Consider the following 19,886-nt stretch of genomic DNA (forward strand, 5'->3'; position numbering starts at 1 on the left):
TCCTACTCTGAGAATCTTCATGAAACATGGTCCTGAGGTCTCTGCTGGCTCTGTAACTGTCCTGATGTGTTTTGGAGTCGGCATGACGGAGGAGCGGACAGGATGTTGAAGCTGACTTTTACTGATCTGAGGTTGCCTCGGACAGGTCAATACCGACACATGCTCATCCATTGGATGTTTTTTAAATGGTGCTCATCTGGAAGTGTAATTTAAATGTAAAGGTATAAAGCATCACGTTATATTCTTATGAGCTACGATATCATATATCTTACACTGTTCTATAATTCTGAAATTGCATACATTAGTATCTAGACCTCAGATGTTAGTACAGACTTAAGCACTGTTCGGAAGTTACTGTTCGGACATAAGTGCATTTTTCTTGAACGATATCATCCTCATGCAAGGAGCAGTATTACATGCAGTGCCAATGTGGGACAGTTTGATACAGCTACAATATTCGCCCAATCATAATGGTGGATTAATAGCATCATACAATAGCCTATATTACTAATACACATTATGGCTTCTTTAAGTTGTGTGCACAATTAACTGTCGAAGCACAATATAAGAAATTAAAATGCAAAACTGCAGGGTGTGCTGGATCAAGTGCTATTTTATAAGCTGCTGGAAATGAGTCATATTATTAAATTGAACCAAATTTGTAGGTATTAATCTAATAATTACATCTAGTACTATTCATGAAGCAATATGCTGGCAATTCAATAGACTCGTACTAGATGTTTATGTCAATGTTTGTCACCTCATTCATCTATCATCGTCAGTGTTGGGTAAGTTACTCAAAAAAAAAAAAGTGATCCACTACACATTACTAATTACTACTTTAAAGTTGTAATCTGATTACATTACTGATTACTGCATGTAAAAAGTAATCAGATGACAAATTACTTTACTTTCACGTTACTTTTGATCAAACCTACAAAAATCGTATAACTTTTGTTAGCAAGAAAACATTTTGTGTTTCCTTCTTCAGTCTACATTTTCCATCCATAAATTTTCTGAGGCTTAAAGGCAAGTCCGAGTGTTTAAAGGCAGTGGTCTTGATACTACTGAAAAATGCAAGTAGGACGTCATACAGGGCTCAAAATTGTTCAGAAACTGTCCTGCGTCTCATATAGAGCGACAGTTTGGATGGCCATATTTGCTGCAACTGTCATGAAAATCTCGTGCTATGAACCGGATCATGAAATTATCTCTAGTGAGAAGGACACATACAATGCTGCTGCTCATAAATTAAGGAGCTCAGACAGGCGGCAGCACTCATCTAATATGAAACTTTATTAAAATATCATGCATTAGAATCAGATGCCATGATGCATAAATGCTTAACAATCTAAGAGACTGAGGTAGATTAAAAAAATCACTACCCACCATCACAGCAATGCTGTTTAGGGATGAGTATTGACTGAGAACTGTAGGGACCGACCCCAGGTCAGCACTTTCTCCTCTAAGAATCTTCATTAAAACTGGTCCTGAGGTCTCTGCTGGCTCTGTAACTGTCCTGATGCGTTGGAGTTGGCATGACAGAGGAGCAGACAGGATGCCAGCGATGGTTTTTAATGATCTGGAGTCACCTCTGACAGGTTTATACTGACACATGTCATGGTCATCTACGGGACGATTTTTAAATTACACTCGTCTGGAATTATAGTGGTCCTGAAGCTGGCCACATGCATGATATATAAATGAGTGAATTGGCATAAGGAGAGGTGAGAGGAGTGAGGGCAAACGTCAAAACACAGACATGAACATGCGAGATGACAGGCTCTGTTAAAAATATGCTGGTCAGGAGCTGGGCTGTGTTGTATAGGGGTTGCGGTTCAGCTTTAATGGAGGATGATGACGTGGTTGAGTAATCACAGAGCACCAATCATATTACACTCCTCCACTGACGGGCACTCTGTTGTTTCTTTTAATTTTGCCATTATAAGTAAAAGAAAAATCCCTGTATGCCGCTGTATGACTGAACCGCTCGTGTTTCTAAATGCATTAGCAGCAAATTAAGCTGTGGATTTCCTAATCCAGATTTATCAGTGTCCTCCCACTTCCTGAAACCCTGTAGGTGGAATTCCCTTGGCAGGCAACATTTTTGGAGATCATTTGCTAAAGATGAAGTCTGTCTGCTTCGGAAGGCAGCCACACAAGATGCTCACTATAATTTTGTTCAAATATGAGGGCAGGATTATTGTTTACACTCATTTATCTCATAATTCTCGACAATCAAGATCGTGTTGTGGCTAATAGTGGTGTTTGTGCTTGTGGATTTCCAGTAGTATGTGTTTAAAATGAACTTCTAACATAACACAGTCTCACTACTTAACGTTTCTGCTCGAGTTATATTAACCGTTATGTTTATAAAGAGAAATTTATTTTCCATTACACTGTCACAAAATCTAGAACCCAAAAAGGCTCTCTGTAGAATCCTACAACACAAAACCGTGATATTTTTAAAGATCTCTTCCAGAATTAAACACAACTAGTATGCTATTTTCGCATGTCTGCACCCTAAATTGGACAATAAGCAAGCAAACGAACAAACCAACACATGAATGAATGAATGAATGAATGAATGAGTAGATGGACATTTCCAGCGTTGCTTTCCTACTCTCTCTTTCTCTCTCTCTCTTTCTCTCACTCTTTCTCTCTCTCTCTGAATGGAGTCGATACACTCTTCAAATAACGTCCTCCATTAGTTTGATAGACTTTTAAAATGGTTCAGCAGTACAGATATGGTTTATGGTTTTATTTTATTAATCCATAAATTGAGCAATTCAATTTATTTTATTATATCTACAAAAAAGGTTGTTAATTAAATTGCATGTTGAGTAATTAATTAATGCCATATAACACTTGCACATGGTGCATACAATAAATTTAGTTAAGCATAGCCACCAGTACATCACACTCGACAAAATGTGTGTGTATATATATATATATATATATATATATATATATATATATATATATATATAAGAAATACTAATGTACTAAACATACAAATTTTCCACCCATATGTTTTCCTGACTAACTTTAATTTTGTTTTTTGTCTGTGTATCTCACACATGTAATGAGTCATTTGCTATTAAACTCTGTCCTCTCATTTCAAACCACTTGACTTTTTAAAACAGATTTGTCTTCATTATCCGTAAGCGTGCAATAGTTTGGTTCATGTCTGACACACCTTCTCATTTAGGAAGGTTCCATAGACTGTCATGTGGTTTATTTGATACATTTCACCAGTTCCAGCCGACTAAACTTTGAATTATCCAATTTGTTTTCTCCTAGGAAGTAGGCTGTTTTAAGAAGAGCTCAAATCTCCTCCTCACCCTGTAACTGCACAACTTCCAAAGTGTTAATCACATCATTCTGTGTCGTTTCTGTCTCTCGATCTTTCACTTTTAACTGCTGCTGTGTGTGAAGCGTGCAGCAGCAGTTAAAAGAGAGAGAGAGAGAGAGAGAGAGAGAGAGAGAGAGAGAGAGATTAGTATTTGTGGACACATTGCAGCCTGTTAACAAATTTTAACAAATGTGAACAAGCTAGCTAGAATTCCATAGATGGATTTCTTCTGTGTTAAAATTCCATGGGCTGAAATACGGAAATAAAAGACATTTCTAAAAGCCTGTCTCCTGTGTTCAGGTCTACAGATGATGATGAAGATGAATTGAGCAGGCGGGACCGAGGTTGTGGTCCACAGTACCAGAGCACCACTGTGCGCGTCCTCACACACTTTGAGGCAGAGCCAGGGGAGGGGCGGGGCCAGCCGGACTTCCTGCTAGGCAGTGATTGGCAGGTGGATGTGACAGAGTTGGTGAAGGATTTATTGAATGTGGAGGACTCACGAGTGGCCAAAATCACAGACGGAGCAACGCTGACAGGGCTGAACATTGGAACCACCAAAGTCCAGGTGAGTCTCCACAACTCACTGTTTACATGCATATAGGCAAAAAATAAAAGTGGAATATTTAAGCTCTGAGGTTCTAGTTTGAGTTTTAGTGCCAGACCCAACGCTATCAAACCTCATTTCCTAAACTTGTTCACGAAAGTGACTTGTGAAGCCTGATACAGGAAAAGGGCTCTGAATAAATGCATATCATTTAGTTATTTCTTACCATATTTATTTATTTTTTAAAATATGTATGATATGTAAGTAGTAAATGTCCAACAGGCTCTTATTGGACTCACTCTTTTTTCTTTTTTATGTGGTTGAATTGCCATTTTACAAGACATTCAGTGCACTACATATACATTGTTATACCCTACATTTTTTGTAGTGAGCATCTTGATTGAATAGGAATCCATTTGAAGAGGATTTTACCTCGCTGGTTTGTGTACATATGGCTTTTAAAAAAATATCCCTGCATGAAGATGACTTTACTCAGATTACAGGTCAGAATCATTGTGACTAAATACATCAAATCTGAAACAGAAAATATTGGATGATAAAACACCATGATATACATACTCTTACATTTCATTTAATAACTAACTCTCAGAACCTGTATGCTGTAAATTATGCAAAATTCAATTCAAAATCAACTGAAAATTTTCACGAACCTAAGACCTATAGATGAATCACAAGAATTGTTCATCCTTCTCTGACCAATCAAAAGTCTTATTATTATGTTATTTTATATTATAGACTTTTTATCTATTGTATACTGATATATGATTTGTAAACAGCAGATAAACTGATTAAATTTCGGAAGTGATCTAAACAGGGTCACAGCAAAGTCATATATCTGAAATAGTCTTTCTTCAGTTGCTTCCATCCTGTTTGAAGTATATTTTAAGGGTGTTTGAGGCATATTAACTAGTAACAAGAAGGACTAGACTTGTTGCTTGCAGAGGCTTCAACATTCTACATGTGTACTCAATTTGGTGATAAGCTTTCATTTGAATGTTTATTTATTATTATTATTTTTTCCCCAGATTTGAACCTTGGGGATCCCAACTTCCTTGGGGATCAAATTTAGAATCTAGTATAGGATGTTCAAAAAGCACAAAAAGGGTGTCAGGTGTCCACAAACATTTGACCATATGGTGTTTTCACTTTTATTTTCAAAACAGATTTTTTCAAAACTTTATCTTAGAAAGAAAACAGCTTTATGAACCCTGAAATGAGTCATGATGGTATTAAATTGCAAAAGTACATTTTGTGCTGAAAAACAAGATGGGGGAATGCATTAATTATAAATTCACAACAAATAAAAATGTGTCTGAATGCAATGACATTGAAAAATGTTTGACACCATGCATTCGAATGCTAAATCTTTGAAGTAATTACGTTTCGGACGTGAGCATGACATGCCATCATTTCTTCAAACTCAGTTCTTCAGATGAAACAGCAAGCAGAAATAAAACCTGGCTTTTAGGTACCTCTCCTATCAATAGAGAGCGTTTGTCTCCAGTGTGGACAGATAAATATGGCCTCCTGGCTTCGAAAACAAACTCCATTTGTCATTTTCCTGGCACAGCAGCTGCAGGATGCGCCGTGGTGTGCAGACGGCAGACGGATGAGTTGCAGTTATCCTAGCACTTACTCTCGTTCAAAACGAAAGCATGTCAGTGACGTCTCAGTAACACTTAGCTGTGACAAGTGTGTATGTGTGTGTGTGTGTGTGTGTGTGTGTGTGTGTGTGTGTGTGTGTGTGTGTGCTGTCACACTGGAACAAGGAGGCGGAGCATCATTGAGCCACCTTCCAATTACTTCCTGAATGGTGTATGTCTGCAGAATATAGCACTCTTTTTTACTTTGGCTCTGAATTGCCAGGGCAAAGGAGTCCTTTGTTCCTTCAAGAGCAACATCAGCAAAAAGATGGTGACAGAAGTGCTGTTTCTGTCACTGATTTAGAATCAGAGCTGAAAATCTTCGTCAACATCAACTGAAAGTAATTCAACATCAGCTAGCTCAGGCCTTGTGAGTAGGAATGAATAAACTGTGGAACCAAAAAACACAGCTAATGTAAAGATAAACACAGAATCTTAGTCCATTTCTCATGAGCAATGGCCTCCAGTTCAGTAATATTCTTGGGTTTGTGTGCTGCAACCGCCTTCTTCAAATCCCACCAGAGATTTTCTATGGGGTTCAAGTCAGGTGACTGTGATGGCCCTGTAGAATCTTCCAGGATGACTTCTGCAACCAAGTCTTAGTGGAATTTGAGGTATGCTTGGGATCATTGTACTGTTGGAAGGTCCAATGACGCCCAAGCTTCAGCTTCCTCATAGACGGCATGACATTTTCTCCTAGGATTTCCTGATACTTCAATGAATCCATCTTGCCTTCCACATGCTGCAGGTTTCCAGTGCCAGAGGATGCAAAGCAGCCCCAGAGCATCACCGAGCCACCACCATGCTTGACTGTGGACCGAGAGTTCTTTCTTCATTCTTCTTTCTCCAGACATACCGCAGATCCATCTTGCCGAAAAGTTCCAAAACTTTCCAAAAAAAAGTTTGTTTCATCACTCCACAGAACAGAATCCCCAAACTTCTGTGGCTTATTTATATGATTTTTAGCCGACTTTTCTTGTGCTTTTGGGTCAATGGTGGTGTACGTGTTGGAGTTCTGGCATGGAAACCTTCTGCATTTAGAAGAACCTTCTGCATATGTGCATTACTGTGCTCACTGAAACCTCAGTGCCTGTTGCCATCAAGTCTTGCTGCAGGTCTTTTGCAGTCACTCAAGGGTTTTTCACAACCTGCCTTCTCAGAAATCTGCTTGCAGCCGTTGATAGCTTCCTTTTTCTGCCCCGTCCGGATAGTGTACACTAAGCAAACCCCTAGACAGTTCAGCTATTTCATGTATTCCAGCTCAAGCACACCTATTGCATCTAATGAAGCCCTTGATTAGTTGCATCAGGTGTGCTTGAGACAACACTTGTTTTGCATAATTGTGCTGTTGTGAGGGATTCTATTCAGGGTGTTGAATGATTTTGAGACTGGAGAAGTCATTATAAGTTGCATTTTCATTTGAATTTGGGGAAACCACTTGAATCATTCATTATGTTTAATTATTTCAATTGCTTTTGTTATTTGTTTGATTTGTTCGTCGCAAACAGCTGAAAGTCTGTAAATTTTACAATAAACTTGATTTGCAATGGGGGTCGAATAATTTTGATTGCAACTGAATATATAGATCTCATTGTCTCCCCCCCTCCACTAATTATATTACACATTCTCCAAATCATACATGTACTGCAGCCTGAAAGGAATATTGACAATACTGTTAGTTCATTCTCATGCTTTATTTGATAGCAAAATTGCCTCTCTCGCTCCCTCACACTCTGTCTCGCTTGGTCTGAGGCTCTGTCTTCAAACTGCAATGGGTGAAAATTAAAATCAGATAAAAAGCCCAGATGCAGGAGCTGGAGCTGGAGGTCTGTGTGGACGTAAATCACAAGCATCATTGATGCTTCCTAATAGCTGAGTCCTCGAGCTGAGCACTTAGCCATGCCCAGTGCCTCTGACCAGCCGCACTATTAACCTTCACAAATGTCCACTGCTGCCTTCACTTCATTACAGACAGTGACTAATTACATTAAACAATGCAGAGTGAATTGCAATGAGCAGTGAGGAAATTGTGCATAAAATGATCTTCTTTTGTAGCTAGCACATTTTTAAAATCTTGGTTTCAGGGTTATATATAGTATTGCCAAAAGAGTGTAACATCCATCAAAGTTTGAATGATAAGACAGAAATGTGATAAAACACTCACACAGCAGCAGGAATCACTGACCTGAGAGCGTTCTATTGGGCATGGCCTAATATTCTAATGAGCATGATTGATTAACAATTAAAATAGGTTGAAATATCACAACAAAATGCTGGTAAATTTGTGTATTGTTATTAGGGGGCCAAGCACAAAGTTTCGTAGGCACCCTATTATTATTCTACCCTTTCTTCTTCTTCTTCTTCTTCTTCTTCTTCTTCTTCTTCTTCTTCTTCTTCTGGCTGTGGTGTCAATCGCAGCCCATTTTACCATCTGGTAAAAAGTTGTGAAATTTAACGCACTCTGATCAAATTTGGGCCAAATGCTGCCCATGTTCTAGTGCCACCATTGGGTCAAATTTGGGCCTCATTTGGAAGCACATTATGGTCATAATTTTTGAACCATGTGTCCAAAGACTGTTTTGTTTTTTGCTACTCCTCCTATCATCACCAAATTTGGCTCCCATCATCTTTAGAGTAAGCTGCACAAACGTTATCAAAAGAGTTTTGAATACTCCAAATGTTTTGCCCATAATGGGCCAACAAATCTGACAACATAGCTGCCAAAGACGATATCTCAGCAACAACTTTGCACACTGACACAAAACTTGGTAGGCACCTTCAGGACCATGACCTGAGGTTGTGCGACAAAATTTGTCAAAAGTTACAATAACATGCTAAAATGCTTAAATATAGCTGACATTTTTGCTACTCCTCCTCCAAATTTTGTCCAATCTTCACCAAATTTGGCTCACATCATCTGGAGACCTGTCTAAACAACTGTCTACTGCCATTCTAGCCATTCAGTGTGCATTCACTGTACAACACATGGCTGGCAGGTTGTAATATCAAATAGCATTTTTATTGAGCAATTTTCAATTTAAAAAATGAACACAATATAAGACAGCTATAAGTTTGGTGCAGATACTTGCATAAAGTGGGGAAAAAGGACTGATGAGAAAAATCAAATACCTTAGATTTTTTAAATTGCAACAAGAAAAAAAAAATTCAGGTCAGAGCAATAGAAATCACGACCACAGGTCAGAGTAGCAACAGACAACATCATAGGTCACAGCAGTAGCTGCAATAATTCATTTATTTATTTGTTTACAGTGACACTTCATTTATTTCACGCATAGTGGTAACTACAGTGGACAGCTATTCAAAAGCCATTTTCTGGCTATTGCAAGGATTTCAATAGAATAACTGCATAAGAGCCACTAAGGAGGACACTAATTCTTCAGTTGAACGCATGCAGTCCACTAAAGTGGAAACTTCAATAACTTTTAGAAAAATATATGTACTGTAAAGGTGAAATGAAAGTAAAATGATTTTTTTTTATGCCTAAAGAAGAGTAAAAACACACGGAGAAAAAAAAATCCTTGATCAGGAATTCATAATTCATGTATGAAAAGGTCAACATTTCTGTATTATAAATTCTTTATTCTAATATTTTGAGATGCTGGATTTTTGATCTCCATGAGCTGTAAGCAGTAATCATAAAAACAAAAAAAAGTCTTGAAATATTTCACTTTATGTGTAATGTATGTATGTATATCAACATGTCTGTTTGTCTGCTGTCCATCGGTCCATATAATGTGTATTTTATCTGTATTTTCGGTTTAAATTTCTTTCATTGTAAGAATTGATTGATTTATTTGTTCTGTCATTGTATACATGGAAACTTTATGTTAAGGCTTTTGTCAGCGTGCTTGATAAGTTGGTTCTGTTTCTATGACTGAATACATTCTGGGGGACAGTATGCCGAAGCAGTATGGTAAAGAAGTTGCACGTCAAGTTGTGTTTTTTTTTTTTTATTTACAGTCATGCTGCTGGAGTTAAATGTAGATTTGCCGAGTAGTGGAGCTGAAGCTTGCAGACGTTGGAGTGTTGGGGGAAGTGGGAGGCAGTGTGAGCTGTGCTTGGCTCTGACAGAGATGAGGGACACTCATTATGACAGAGGAACATGTGAAAGTATGGAGGCAGCTGGTGTTGCCTTAACTGATGTGGATGGAAAGGCTGCACATCACTTTGCATATCACAGCTGGTTCTGTGCTTCAAAATAGGGTGTTGGTTTGGGGGCACGAAGGAACTGTCATTCGCTCGCAGAACCCCAAGCTGCCTCCATACTTTCACAATGTTATTTTTATCACAGTGTTCCTGCCCCATGTCTTATGTCAAAATGTGAAGCCATATTCAGACTGTATTCGTTTTACATAGGGAGGTGATTAATGTAATTATGACAGGAGTGTCTCTGGGATTTTAGTCCCATCTGAATCCATTGTGTAAGTACTACATACACAATGTTTATATGTTTAAATAGATTTTTGATGGAGTGCACATGCACAGAACTGGAGAGATGTTGACGCTGTATTTTCTGTGCTTTAAATGAGCAGTAGATATAACTCTTGATAATATGCATCTGTCTGAACTGACACGTTGGAAAAGATTCCATTATATCCTGTGGGAAAAGAGGTTTTGCGTTTCAGGATAAACACACTCTATCAACATGTATAGGAAACGCTCGCTTGGTCTTTTCTGTCATGTACCATCAAAACCAATCAAATCTGAGTGCTGTGGCCAATTTTCAAAATCATAACAATTCAATACAGAAAGCATTTCAAAAGGACGTGTCAGAGTAGTGATGCTTTCTGATGTTTTGGATACTGTATTGAGCTCCCAGCATAGATACATACTCATACACAACTTGCAATGGCCATTCCCACTACAACAAATGCTTATACCTGTAACAGAGCTCAGACTCCCATCCTGTGATTTATACAAAGATCAGTTAGTTATTAAATGGGAATCAATCACAATTACTACAGATGTCCTCTGACAATACTTAATCGACATATGTCTGGAAATCTAATCCCATCTCAATAGTACGTAAGAGAAACACCTGGGCCTGTGTGGTTTAGGCTGTCTGCTCTCTCGCTTCTCCCAGGTGATGTCCCCCTTATCGGATTCAGTCCTGGCAGAGAGGACGGTGAGAATTCTGGATGATAAAGTGAGCATTACGGACCTCGGTGTGCAGCTGGTGTCAGGCCTCTCGCTGTCCCTGCAGCTCAGTCCAGGCAGCAACAGGGCCATTGCAGCCACAGCCACCACCCAGGACACCATGCATAACCCCAAACAGGTACACATCATTTGTTGTTCAGTAAACAAGCAGAAATTCTGAGAATTTTTAAATCTCTTGAAACACACAGATAACTACACTGAATCGCTTTGAATCGTTTGATCGTTTTTCGGCTCAAAATAATTGACTTGCTGTGTTCTTTTGGCCATCATTGTTAGAATCACAGTCGCATCAGGTACAAGTCATTGCACAGAGGATACACTGATGAGCAACTGTGGTTTTGTTATCACCTCAGCCATGGAACTGCAATTCATACCTCTTGCTCGTTACTGTTAGTCGTGTTGAAATGACCCTGATTAGCCTGACTCAGCCAGTCCCTTGTATCAGCAGGAGCTTTCTTTCTCCTCCAGTTTGATAGATATTACATAAGCCAGGAGACATGAGTTCTTGCTGATCAGAGTGTTATGCAGCCAAAACACTCAACATTACCAAAGGCTAGTTTGAAGCGTTGCCATCTACTAAATTGTCGGTGAATTTGAAAGATGCAGTTTGGATTGTTTGTGTTTCTAGATCTGAAATAAGCACTAAAGAAAAACATGATTGGCTTTATTTGTATTTGCAGTGGATCATGCTGGGGTTTTTTTTCTTGTCATATTTTTTTTTTTTTTTAAATCAAGCATTTTGTTTACATCTTGTACTCTGGCTGGGAAATTAGCTCCATCCGTAGCTGCAAGAGCTGTGGAGACCTTTCAAAATGCATAGTTTTAACAGGGGTCGATTTTCAGGGAAGTAGTGGCCTGTTGAGGTTTGCCTTCCAGTCTCAATTCACCTCACAAACAACTGAGTGCACTAGTGAAACTGCTTCTTTACAAAAGATTTTAATCTTGTCTCTTTTTGCAGGAGTCCCTTGTCAGCGCTTGGCTGCACTTCAGTGATGGCTCTGTGACGCCTCTTGAACTTTATGACCCTGCACATTACATGCTGACAGCCATGTCCTTGGATGAGCGGGTGGTCTCTGTTCAGAGGGCCATGTGGTGGAGGTCGCCAGTGGTGGTGGTGAAAGGTGAAGGTCAGGGCACACTGCTGCGCGTTGAGATGTCTGGAGCCGATTCGTGCCAGAAAAGCAAGCGCCGTAACGTTCTGGCTTCAGTTAGCGCCAATGTTCGCGTCAAATTTAGCCGTAATGATGATGGTGACAGCAGGAGGCACAGACCCAATTCCCCGAACAATGGTGACTCCATTTCAGAGGCAGGGATGGTCAACAGAGGAGCCACGACAATTAAAACAGGTGCTCCTTTTGGAGATAAGCGCCCAATCGAAGACATTCCTGCAGATTTCTCAAACTTTCCAGCACAGGCAGAACTTCCGCATGGACGCACCACAGAGGAGGAGTTGTTACAAGCCCGGCGTGGCCTGACAGACCTTGAGATTGGCATGTATGCCCTACTGGGAGTCTTCTGCCTGGCCATCTTGGTGTTTCTCATCAATTGTGTCTCCTATGCCCTTCAGTATCAAAACAAACAGCTCCCCCTGGAGGGCCAGGAGAGCATGGCGCATGCTCATGACTGGGTGTGGTTAGGGCATGAAGGTGAGCTAATGGAGAACCATGCCGGCTTGTGCCTACAGCAGGATGAGCTCAGTGCCACCATGGACTCCAGCCTGGGTTTAGAGGAGGCCAGCCAGCTCCTCAACGGTCTCCTGGGTCAGAAAAGTACTCAAGGTCAGGGAGGACGGGATCACAAGAGCGAGACGGGAAACTCGCCCACCACCAAGAGGAAACGGGTCAAATTCACCACTTTCAGCCACTCCAAGCCGAGCAATGACTGCCTGGGTAACAGCCCACTAGGTCTTGGGAAAAACGATATTCAGTGGGTTTGCCCAGACATCGAGCTTGGGGACTCCATAGAGCTCCGGAACTACATGGAAAGGCTGAACGAGAATGCCACGAAGAATGTCGCATAGCACTTCATGATTCTGGCACTCAATTATGTGTTTTGGAGCAGAGTGTAGCTTCACCCATATGCCTTCAGGGTAAAGGAGTGGGGCGCCGACCGGCTCACATCTCACCATAAAAAGACAGGTCATTCATCAGGTCTTGTTTCCATGGCAACTGTCACAAGGTGTTCATCATTAGGATTGAAGGCCAACAGGGATGGTTGTGAAACTGCAGAGAACTATATATGTATACATACATACACACATACATGCATTCATTTGTACAAACTCGCTATAAGAAATGCATTTTTTCCTGTATTAAAGATACATTTTTTGTCATTCTATATTTCTTTGACATATTGTTTTTTCATATTCTGTGAATATTGGAAAGAATTAATGTGCACACATTTCAAGGACTGACTCTGAGACGAATCCATAAATCAACAGACTTGTATATAAAGTGAACATTTGCCGGTTGGATGAGGTAAGAACTTTTTTAAGTAAGGTTTTACATATTTTTATACATCCCTGTTCCTGTACATGTTGTAGCCTGTCAATGTTTTGTCCAAAGACTCTCATACATTGGTTTAAAGCTGCTCTAAGCAACTTTTTTCTTTTAAAGATAGCTGTCAATAATAGATGCTCTAAGAAAAAAAAAAAAGTTCTAAAAATGAGACAACCCAGTGCAGTCATTCTGAAAGCTTCCCTGAGGAGGCAGTCTTCACTGCTTTTTTTTTCTTCTTTCTTTTCTCTTTTGCACATGGCACATGGTCTGAGTGGCCCATATGAAGGTTGGTGATTAAGAAGGAAACTCTATGAAGTGCTAGCTTGATGAGGTAAGAGAACAGAAAGGGAAATACGATTGCAGTGAAGTTGATGTAATCCATGGAAACGATGGTACAATCAGTTTCGACGTTCCACTCTCACTATTGTTTTACACTTCAAAAAGAAAAAGGAAACAACACAGGCACTTAGTTTTGTGCTGATATGGTGGGTGTGGCAAATGTTCTGACATCATCTATACAAAATAACATTTATGGAACAATGTCTAAGCTATGGCATGGAGCTAACTAGCTAGGTATCCATGCCTCTTGGTGTAACTATGATTTAATTAAAACTTTATTTTTATTTAGCACTTTATTCTAATACACAGCTAGCTGGCCTGTTTATGTTTAGACAATCCAATTTAATGCTAGGTATATTTAACACCTTATCTTATTGACCTGGTAGACCACCACCCATACAGTATCACACTGGTGTTTACCTTGAATTTTTGTTCCAACCAGAAAGTATAGCTGTTGCGAAAACTTTCAAACTTCTGGCATGGATTAAATGCGTTGCTGCTCTTCTTATTCATATTTTCTTACCGTCACACAGTCCATATATACTATAGAGGGTAGGATTTCGGAAAAAGGACATGTAAGTGGACTCAGTGGCTGAATTTGATTAGCACGATTTGGAAGCATCTCTTACCATGGCTTTAATGTCTTTAATTTGGGTCCTTTGTTACCAACAAGAAGAATATGTACATAAACCAGGGGACTGCTGAGAGATTGGGACTGTTGGCAATCTGTAACAACAGCAATGACGATACAGGTTGACCAGGAGGCAAATGCTCAAATAGTAACTGTCGTTGATTGTGTTCTCTTTATTTTAATCTTTTTTTTTCCATGCTGAAAAAAGCAAAAAGTGCATAATGAGGATGATTACAGGTCTCTAAACACACAAGAAATCTCAAACAAATCCATTATTATTGTAGTTCTAATTATCTGCAGGTAACTGGGTCTTAAAGAGTGTTTTGGAATGTAATCCTCAGGTAACGCTGGCCCCGAGAGGTGCAAACACAGACGCAAAAATGATCAAAATGCTTATAAATAATTGAACATTCGAATAGTTTTGAATCAGAGTAGAATCAGAATTGATTCTGAATGACACTATGTTTGGCCTGGTTTTATTTTTGGCTCTTGTCTCTCTAATGAATGTGCAGATTAAACATCGTTCTGTCACATAAACTCCTGTTTGATTTCATTCTTGTTTCTCTTCTATTCTTAGAGCATTTTCACATGTGAAAATATCTGATATCTGATATATCGTCCCGTCAGTGTGATTCGAATCAACCTGAGTGCAGGAAGTGAACCTAACGTGCCATGTGTTTTGGGTTGCAGCCATTTTTTATAGGTCTGAGACAGAGTTGTAGTGCTGCACAAATGCCATGAGTTCTGGAGATTTGGACTGACAAACAAAAAGAGGAAAGAATTGCTGGATGTCATACGCAATTGTTTTACTAGTTATTTATGTAATTCTCTAATCAATTAGTTAGAACTGACTCCATGTGATTTCTACATGCACTCGGTAAAGGTTTTTGTGCCTTTTACTGTCCTCGTGTTTCTGACCAATGAAAGCAATAGTTTTCAGCCAAACTGTGAAACCACACGAAATAGCAAACAAATGAAAAGAATCAATTACACTCTGATTCAGACTCTGCGAACCGTGTCTTCTGTAATCTGAGTCATGAGCATAAAACAAAATGGAAGTACAATGAATCAGAAGAATTGACTCAGTAAGATTGGAATTTTTCAGCTCTTGCCATTTTTTCATAGCCAGTCTATTGATTATGTACGACTATGTAAATAAAAGCAATGTAAAGCAATTTTGCTTTAAGATCACCATTTCACTATATTGTGTGTGTGTGTGTGTATGTATATATATATATTATATATATGTATATATATATATATATATATATATATATATATATATATATATATATATATGTGTGTGTGTGTGTGTGTGTGTGTGTGTGTGTGTGTGTGTGTGTGTGTGTGTATGTCTATATATGTATGTGATTTGTAGGTGTTTTTAAAGGATTTTGATTAAAGAATTATGATTAATATCAGAAAGAACATCTCAGAATTTATTTGTCAACTTGTAAAAATTACTTTAAAAGTTTTAAAACCAATGTTCACTGAGAGAAATGGTTCATGGACTCATTACTGAACAGTGAAAGAATGACTTACAGATGTTCCCTAAAAGTTCTGCTGTAATCCCATAATATTGAATTTGGTTAATATTAGTTAGGTAGCCAATATCGTCTCATTCACCTAAGCCAATTGACAAAATGAATTATGATCTCATGAGACCAAGGTAGAACTTTTGGGTTATAAAAGGATACTGTGTTTTGGCACATAAACAAGACTGCTTATCATTCAAAGTACACTATACCCACAGTCAAGCATGGTGGTGGTAGCATCATGCTATAGAATTGCTTCTCTTCCGCTGGATCTCTAGTAAAGTTAGAGGGTATCATGGATAAATTCGAATACCAATCTGTTTTGTCACAAAACTTGCAGGCCTCTGTTAGACATATGAAGATGAAGAAAATTTCACCTTCCACACGGTAACAACCCAAAGCACAAATCCAACTTAACAAAGCAATGGCTTCAGAAATAGCTCAACAATTTGGAATGGCCCAGTCAGAGCCCAGATTTAAATCATATTGAAAAACTGTGGAATGTCTTGAGGAGGGCTGTGCAAAGGAGATCCACTTGCAATTTGATAGATCTGGACCATTTTTGAACAGAAGAGTGGATTAAAATTGCCAAAACTATACGTGCTAAGTTGGTAGACTCGTACCCAAAAAGGCGGAGTATTGTATAATAATAATAATAATAATAATAATAATAATAATAATAATAATAATAATTCATTAGATTTATTTAGTACTTATCTAGGCACTCAAAGCACTGGGAGAAATCTCTTCAACCACAACCAGTGTGTACCATCCACCTGGATGTTGTGACGGTAACCATAGTGCACCAGAATGCCCACCACACCAGCTATTGGTCGAGAGGAGAGGAGATTGATGTAGCCAAAACAGGAATGGAGATTATTAGGGGCCATGATAGGAAGGGCCAAGGTTTTTTTTTAAATGACTACAGAGTGTCAGTACCTCGGTTTAATGTCTCATCCTAAATACAGTGTCCCCATCACTATACTGAGACATTAGGACCAACACAGCACCCCCTGCTGGCCTCACTAATACCACTTCTAATAGCAACATTAATGTTCCTGAGGAGTACCTCCCATCCAGGTACTGGCCAGACTCAACCCTGCTTAACTTGTGAGAACCCAGGCAAGAGCTGCAGGGTGATATGACTCTGGAATAAAAAGCAAACGATGTTTTAACAACATATAAGTTAAAAGGTGTTCTGATTATTGTAATTTTTAAAATTTTTAAATGTTTTTTGTTTTCATTTAAGTTTTTCACTTGAATTCTGTTCAAGTTAAAGGTGACAAAAGCTGTGATTTAGCTTAGTTAAAAAATTTTTAACATCATGAAAAAAACCCTCTAATTTAACATGGATGTTCAGACATTTTAAATTCACTGTATATATATCTAATATACATTGATAGATTTTATCTGCATATTTCAAGCAGGAAAATCAATTTCAGACAAGATCACTGGGAAAAAAAAAGCATTATTAATGTGAGCTGGGAAGAAGGGGGCGGAGATTCTAGGGGTCAGTTAATATCGGAAGGTTCAAAAACACATACATAACTGTCAATTATTCATACATTGACAAACCTGGAAGAACACAAGAAGGCAGAACTGCCCTTTTAAAAAAAAAACAAAAAACAAAAAAAAAAAAACAAGGCTGCTCTTTTGGTATATATCTGAGTGATAACTCGTATTAGCGTATTCTGATGTTAAAAATATAGAATGTCTACACGACATGCTTGAAAGTTGGCAGGTCTAATATGCAGTCATGTCCTTTTCTTTTTTTTTTAAGCTGTATTTTGTGAGTAGCAAGAGATATAAAATATAAAGCAAGTACACATGAAAAGTGTTCTTCATGAATCATGATCTCTTCCCAGAAGCTGTAGTACTAAATCACAGCCTGAGAAAGTGCCCCATGCTGTGAACCATGCAGAAAAAAATGGTTCAGATCATTAGTCCAGAGCTGGAGATAATTCATAATGCAGGTGGATTAGGCTGGGCGAAGAGCGATGGGCCTTGTCTCAGTGCTGAACATTAAAGCCTTGTTAATATCGGTCGGTTCCTGTGCTTGGACGCCATGCATGTTCTCCTCAGAGAGACAGAGAGAGAGTGAGAGCTAATTAACTATAACTGCCGTGGACTCTTTACTTCATGTTAATGTGACATTTCCGAGGAACCTTTCAAGATAAACGGCGGCATCCATTTTACCGCACAGACACCAATGTTGTACTAATTAACACAACCACCATCACTTGCTCGGCCGATCACCAAAAATGTTTGCGCATTTTTTAAACATCCTGCAATTGAATTTTTTTAATGGGTTTTTTTAATGCTGCATTCAGTGTTTATGAGATGACTCGAGTCAAAATCTTTACAACGGCTCACAAGTCATGGTGCCGAGTTTTTTCCTTATTAATGAACCAACACATCTGAGGGAAATGTTGATGTTCCTGATGATTACATCTTTTTTCAGATGTCACTGTTCAAACACTAAACAGCTACCAGGTAGCTAGCTAAACCGTTAGCCTCACTTATTATTGCTATTGATACTGTTGCAGTTTCAATGAAAGAAGGTCATGTTTTCAATAAAAAAGTAAGACAGATAGTTATACTGGTTTAAGGAGATCACACTAACATGAGTTTTTTTTTTTTTGTCTTGTCGTAACTTAAAGATTAAAATTAGAATTAAAGGTGACGTTTTATAACCCATTTTGCAGATGTTTCACAATAAATGTAACTATAAACAGGTAAAAGGTATGCTATGTCACTCTTTATTAAATAAAATATTTTAATTGTTGGCAAATTGCTGTGGTATAAGAGGGAAAAAGCACTTTGGGATATGTTGTTTTTATTTTAATTGTATTTTACTTTTATTTTTTCTTTTTATTACATATTTTTAAAAAAATTTACAATATGTTATGATTTTCTTCTTTCTGTCACTGTTATTATTTTTTCATTATTATAATTTGCCTCTTTATTTGACTATTTTATTTTGATTTAATGTTGTTTTTTGGTTTATTTCTGCTTCCTACTTCACCTTTTAAAGCACTTTACATTTTAAATGTTTAAAAGGGGCTATATACATGTTTTATTATTATTATTATTATTATTATTATTATTATTATTATTATAGTTGTTGTTGTTGTTGTTGTTAGCATCATAAATTCAGGGCATTATCATCATATGAATGCATTATAACAGAGGTTCTCAACTTTTTGTAACTAAAGCCCCCCCAAGCCTCCCCTATCATGTGGCACCCCGAAACACCTAACCTAATCTATTCTATATAAAAATCTATCTATATATAACCTAACATATTATGAATGTATTCATAGGTAATTAGGTATTGAATTAGTTATTGATAGGTCAAGGTCATTATACTTACATAAGTGTTGCTGCAATGTTATATAACCTTAAGTGTAAAATGCACTAAAATATTCTACCATTTGATAAAGAAAAATGAACTCAGTTTTGGGTGTTGGACTGTAAAGATCAGGGCGAGAGAGAGAGAGAGAGAGAGAGAGAGAGAGAGAGAGAGAGAGAGAGAGAGAGATGGAGTGCATTTATCTAAATTTGCATTTATCCATTAATAATGCAAACTGATAGACAGTCAAGTTTTTTCCCCACGCACTCGCATCACAAAGCAAGACCGAGACAATATAAGTTCATTAACGAAAATAAAACATGACTCTTTTACTCAGTTCCCAGGGGGCTCAGCCTTTTTCACATCCAAATACTGAGACTGCTAACTTTCACCCTCACAGGGGCTCCTCTAAAAGTGGCTTAGTTTTCTCCTTTTATCTCACTTGGTATTTTTTTATCTGGTTTCCTGTCTGGGGTGGGGGTGAGGGGGGGTCTTGGGGTGTCCAAGGGGAATCACACAAGCCCTCTCACTATGTCGGATTGTGTGGATGACATTTACACTTGTCTGTCAGTATGGATGGGTTTTTTTTTTCAGTATTCCAGGTCTCTGAGGAGTCAGCATTTCCCTCTCCAGGACATTTTTACCATTTCAGAGTGCAGACACGAAAGTCCTCACTCTGTGCTTGCAGGAAAATAATAGGAAAACGTTCATGAGGAATCCCTCATGACAAACTCGAAAAGACACAAGAATGTAGAATGCTCCTGTAAATTGTTTTTAGCTGTAGCAC

The 19,886-nt window shown here is 38.4% G+C and overlaps 1 protein-coding gene across 1 annotated transcript in view; it reads left to right on the forward strand.

Annotated features, from left to right (window-relative positions):
- si:dkey-112m2.1 (transmembrane protein 132D) overlaps positions 1-14,895 on the forward strand; it is a 104,608-nt gene extending 89,713 nt beyond the window's left edge. The window contains exons 6-8 of the mRNA XM_017491974.3: positions 3,656-3,923; positions 10,671-10,862; positions 11,703-14,895. Coding sequence (XP_017347463.2) covers positions 3,656-3,923; positions 10,671-10,862; positions 11,703-12,764 — 1,522 coding nt within the window. The 3' untranslated portion in view covers positions 12,765-14,895. The remainder of the gene's footprint in view (positions 1-3,655; positions 3,924-10,670; positions 10,863-11,702) is intronic.
- The last annotated feature ends 4,991 nt before the right edge of the window (positions 14,896-19,886 follow it).

This window comes from Ictalurus punctatus, chromosome 18 (assembly GCF_001660625.3).
Source record: "Ictalurus punctatus breed USDA103 chromosome 18, Coco_2.0, whole genome shotgun sequence".
In the NCBI taxonomy this organism is placed as follows: domain Eukaryota; kingdom Metazoa; phylum Chordata; class Actinopteri; order Siluriformes; family Ictaluridae; genus Ictalurus; species Ictalurus punctatus.